Source organism: Rhinopithecus bieti, unplaced genomic scaffold (genome assembly GCF_001698545.2).
Source record: "Rhinopithecus bieti isolate Rb0 unplaced genomic scaffold, ASM169854v2 scaffold_61298, whole genome shotgun sequence".
Lineage (NCBI taxonomy): Eukaryota > Metazoa > Chordata > Mammalia > Primates > Cercopithecidae > Rhinopithecus > Rhinopithecus bieti.
Genome location: NW_016823727.1, coordinates 836,378 through 841,318, shown reverse-complemented (window position 1 = coordinate 841,318; position 4,941 = coordinate 836,378). Strand labels below are relative to the sequence as shown.

General features: G+C 38.1%; 1 protein-coding gene across 4 annotated transcripts in view; it reads right to left on the bottom strand.

Annotated features, from left to right (window-relative positions):
* Positions 1-1,130: 1,130 nt before the first annotated feature.
* USP44 (ubiquitin specific peptidase 44) overlaps positions 1,131-4,941 on the bottom strand; it is a 37,230-nt gene continuing 33,419 nt past the window's right edge. For all 4 annotated transcript variants that reach the window (XM_017861761.1, XM_017861759.1, XM_017861758.1 and 1 more), the window contains exon 6: positions 1,131-2,896. In XM_017861761.1, coding sequence (XP_017717250.1) covers positions 2,697-2,896 — 200 coding nt within the window. In that variant the 3' untranslated portion in view covers positions 1,131-2,696. The remainder of the gene's footprint in view (positions 2,897-4,941) is intronic.

Genomic DNA, 4,941 nt, shown 5'->3' with positions numbered 1-4,941 from the left:
TCAGGGCTGGGCCCTCCAGCTCTCTCCTTTGAGGTTGAGTCCATATCTTTTTATGTGGAAGTATAAAGCAAGTATCTTGATTTCTAAATCCAGGAATTTTAGAATTGACCTTTATGAGTGAAGACTTTTGGAGCTTTTAAAGATCTCGGCAGTCTTTGATCTCAAACCAATTAGGAGCTCCAAGTTCCCTTCCCAGGTAACTGTTGGGAACAATGGCATCACTGTATGCCCTTGTAATGGCTGGAAGGGACATGATCTTGTAAATAGGAAAGCCGTCACTTAAACTGTATTGTTTGCTTATTAGCCATGTATCCCTTAAAATTTTGTTATGTTTACAACGATGTACCTTATTGGCAACAAATTATTAGTTTGATGTTTAACAATAGTGCCTTTAGTAAATTATTTTACAACTAAAACATGTTGTTTTTTGTTAGATCAACTTAGCAGAATGTAGACATCCATGCTGAGATTTAAGATACATAGTAAGAAATCTAAGTTTCTGTTTATTTAGGTTTTAATTTTATTGTTCGTATATTGAGACATTTTTCACACTAAAATTTAGTGGAAAGTACTAACAGATTTCCCATATTCCCCAATAATATCCCCCTTCTCCAAGCCTCCCCCCATAGGTGTTAGTTTTAAGGGGTTAAAAAGTAAAGGGTTAGGTCACTTTCTCTTTTTTTTTTTCTTTTTTTTTCTTTTAGACAAGAGTCTCGCTCTGTCACTCAGGCTAGAGTTCAGTGGCGTGATCTCAGCTCACTGCAACTGGGTTCAAGCTATTCTCCTGTCTCAGCCTCCCGAGTAGCTGGACTACAGATGTGTGCTAGCACACCTGGCTAATATTTTTTGTTTGTATTTTTAGTAGAGACGGGGTTTCACTGTGTTAGCCAGGATGGTCTTGATCTCCTGACCTTGTGATCCACCTGCCTCAGCCTCCCAAACTGCTGGGATTACATTACAGGCATGAGCCATGGCGCCCGGCCTCTTGTATATTTTTATATTGAAATAAGTACAAGCAATGCTACCATTACAAATAGTTCAGGAGTTTTTACAATAATTCCATTAAAATGACGTGCTAAAATGTATGACGTTAAAAATAGTCCTTGAAACTAGGAAAGAGTAGATGCTGGTATCTTGACCACGTAAATTTTTAATGAGGTATTAAGTGTGTAACAGTTGAGGTAACAACTTGCATAGGTATTATGAACAATTTTAAACACAGCCATTTAATATTCCAGATGTGTTTTTGGCACAAATGATTTGTCTGTTCAGTGATAAAAGTCTCATTGCACTTCAGCTAACCCAGATGACTTGTTATTTACTGGTAGAGATCTCTTTCAAGTTTGTACTTACAGATGATCACTACTGGTGAGCAGCATTCTACAGGATATTATCTTTCACTAAGACTTCAACCTGCAAATAAACCCACTTATAAAAAAAGGATACATGATCTTCCTGTGGTTAACAGAGCTTAGGTACATAGCTGGTCTGCAGATTAGTTGATTCTACCCTCTCCAAATAAGACAAAGTTAGCAGCAACGGGACTTTAAAGAAATCCAGTAAGATTATCAGAGAAGAACAAAAGGAGTGACTCACTGTATTTTTTATTTTTTTTTTTTTTGGCAAGTTTAAGATAGCTTTTAATTTTTTTAATGCTCAGGGCCAGTGTTTTAAGAGGCTCCTACCTAGTAGTCACATAATCCTAGCAAGAGTAAATCAAACTTTAGTTATTTAGGGGAATGAGATGCTAGACATAATAGTCCAGTTACCAATTTTGAACACTTTTTTGCCCTGTAATTTTTTCTCTTCAAGACTCTTTATTCCTTTGAACTAAAAAATACATACAAAGTTTTAAGAGATCTAATGTCATCAGACATTATAAAATGAACTCATACCCAAGGTAAACTATTTGAATAACATCATACACTGGTGTGCTAAATTCAAACTTTTTATGACTGCTTAATTATTAGACTTCTGGACAAACCTGTTTGCTGCCAGACAAAAATCATAAATCCCAGCCATCATTTTTTCATGTCCATAGTTCCAAAGGTCACTTAAATATGCTATTTGTAAAGCTGCCTGTTTCATTTACAGTTTGACTATGCCAAATAAAGAGCAATTACTAAAACAATTTTGGGGTTACATTAACCAAAATAATGTCTGTTACAAGGCCTGTTAACACACAAAGCCTCAGAAATACCAGTGAATGTGACTGAAGAATATTTAGGTGATTCCTTGACATGTCACTGCAATAACTCCAAGGGGCAAGGTAACTTCAATATACAAATGAAAGAAAGACTATTAGTGACCAAGTAGAGTCTAATTTTCCATCTATTAAGAATTTGTATAGAAAATACCTGAAAAAGATAACACATGTATATAAAATGATGCCACTTGAACTTTGTTGGTAGAAGATTGCACAAATTCATGATCCGAGCCAATTAAGACATATAAAAGAGGTAACATCAGTCTGAGGTAAACACCAAAAGTTTAAAATTCCAAATATTTGAAAAAAGTAGTTACCTTCAGTTGATACACACATTTATACTTCGTAAAAAAAAAAAAAAATTGTAGTTAGATATAAAATGCATAAATGTATATACACTGATTCACAAGAAAAAATGTTTAAAATGGTACATCAGTCTTTTTAAAAGTATATATATAAATCACAGAAAGAAAACCCCATTGTCTTTGGATCAGCTAAGGATTTCATTAGACGAGGTATCAGTGTCTTCATTGAGATGTTGGCTCCCCAACAGGAGCTCTGGAGGCAAAAGTTCAGAATGTCCATTCTCAGTAACTCGTTGGGTATAAAACAAGATATAAGCTTGAGCCTTGCATACTTCATCCATTGTGCACATGCTTAGCTTGGAATCATTGCAGTGTACCCAGAACCCTAGAGTGAAGCACAGAAATACACTTATGAAGGGACTTTAGAAAATTCTAGTATGAAAGGCATTGAGTGAGAAGCTTTTTCTGAAGTGAAAATAATTTTCTAGCCAATTCATTTTTCTTTAACAAGAAATATAGATTGGGCAGTGTTACCTTGGAATTATCTACCTTTAATCTAGAAGTAGCTTAAGCTTACACAGCATGTGACTGATGAGTACCTGACACTATTTATTCTTGTGTAAATCTACCAGTTAATGCTTTTGCCACTAATCATACAGGATGATCATCCCTAATTCCAAAATCTAGCTGGGCGCAGTGGCTCACGCCTGTAATCCCAGCACTTTGGGAGGCCGAGGCAGGCGGATCACCTGAGGCCAGGAGTTAGAGACGAGCCTGGCCAACATGGCGAAACCCCGTCTCTACTAAAAATACAAAAATTACCTGGGCATGTTGGTGCGTGCCTGTACTCCGAGCTACTCAGGAGGCTGAAGCAAGAGAATAGAATGGCTTGAACCTGGGAGGTGGAGGTTGCAGTGAGCAAGGATTGCACAGCTGCCCTCCAGCGTGGGTGATAGAGAGACTGTCTCAAAAAAAAAAATCCAAAACCAAAACTTTTGTGCCAACGTGATGTCATAAGTAACCCTGAACACATTTTTTCCCACTGTATTAATGTCTTTTTTTTACTGTGAAACTTATGTGCACATAAGTATAATGCACTTATGTACATTACATGCACATAAGTATGCTAATGACTGCTTATCATTAGCATATAAATCAGCCAGGAATTATGCTGATGCCAAACCACCAGACTGTCCATATGAGTGGCTGAGATAGTGACACCTTTGTTTGCTGATTGCTCAATGTACACAAACTTTGTTATATGCACTCTGTTAATGAAACTGTTTCATTATTTAAAGTGTTGTAGAAAATTATCTTTAGGCAATGTGTACAAGGTGTATATGGGTCCCATCCCTACAATACCTAATAATGTCTATTTAAAAAAATCCAAAATTCAAAACACATATGGTCCCAAGCATTTTAGACAAGGTATACTCAATCTGTATTAAAAAGCAAATTGGGTCGGGCATGGTGGCTCACGCCTGTAATCCCAGCATTTTGGGAGACCAAGGCTGTCAGATCAGTTATGGCCAGGAGTTCAAGACCAGCCTGTCCAACATGGTGAAAGCCCGTCTCTACTAAAAATATAAAAATTAGCCAGGCATGGTGGTGCACACCTGCAATCCCAGCTACTCGGGAGGCTGAGGTTGCAGTGAGCCGAGATGACGCTGCTGCACTCTATTCCAGGGGAAAGAGTGAGACTCTGTCTCAAAAACAAACAAACAAAGCCAATAGTGTACAACTAACTTGGTAGTTTTTGGTGGTTCAGTGTTGAGTTACCTTGGTGGATTATTGGGCTTCTTGTCCTCACCTTTTTCTGTTTGGGGTGTGTTGGGTGGGGGTGGGGAGTTGGAGGTTCATTCTTTGTTCAACAGTAAATATCAAAAGGGGAAGTAAGGCTGGGTGTGGTGGCTCGTCTGTAATCCCAGCACTTTGGGAAGCTGAGGCAGGTGTATCACAAGGTCAGGAGTTCAAGACTATCCTGGTTAACACGGTGAAACCCCGTCTCTACTGAAAATACAAAAAATTATCCGGGTGTGGTGGCACATGCCTGTAGTCCCAGCTACTCAGGAGGCTGAGGCAGAACTGCTTGAACCTGGGAGGCAGAGGTTGTAGTGAGCCAAGATCACGCCACTGCACTCCAGCCTGGGTGACAGAGCAAGACTTCATCTCAATAAAAAAGGTGGGGGAGGGGGAAGTAAAAAATGAAATCTCAACCCAATCACTTTTGCTAGAACTAGACTATCCTAGAAGACGGAAAATAAAAGTGAGTTTTGTATGTTAAACTTGAACAGTGCTTGTTCCAAATATCTGTGATCCCCCAGTTCATTAGGTGCCCTATTTCTTTAACAAAATTAACTGAAGTAAACCAGTAAACATACGATCTACTTTTTGAAGTGTGTCTTTTTTTTTTTTTTTCTTTTTTTTTTG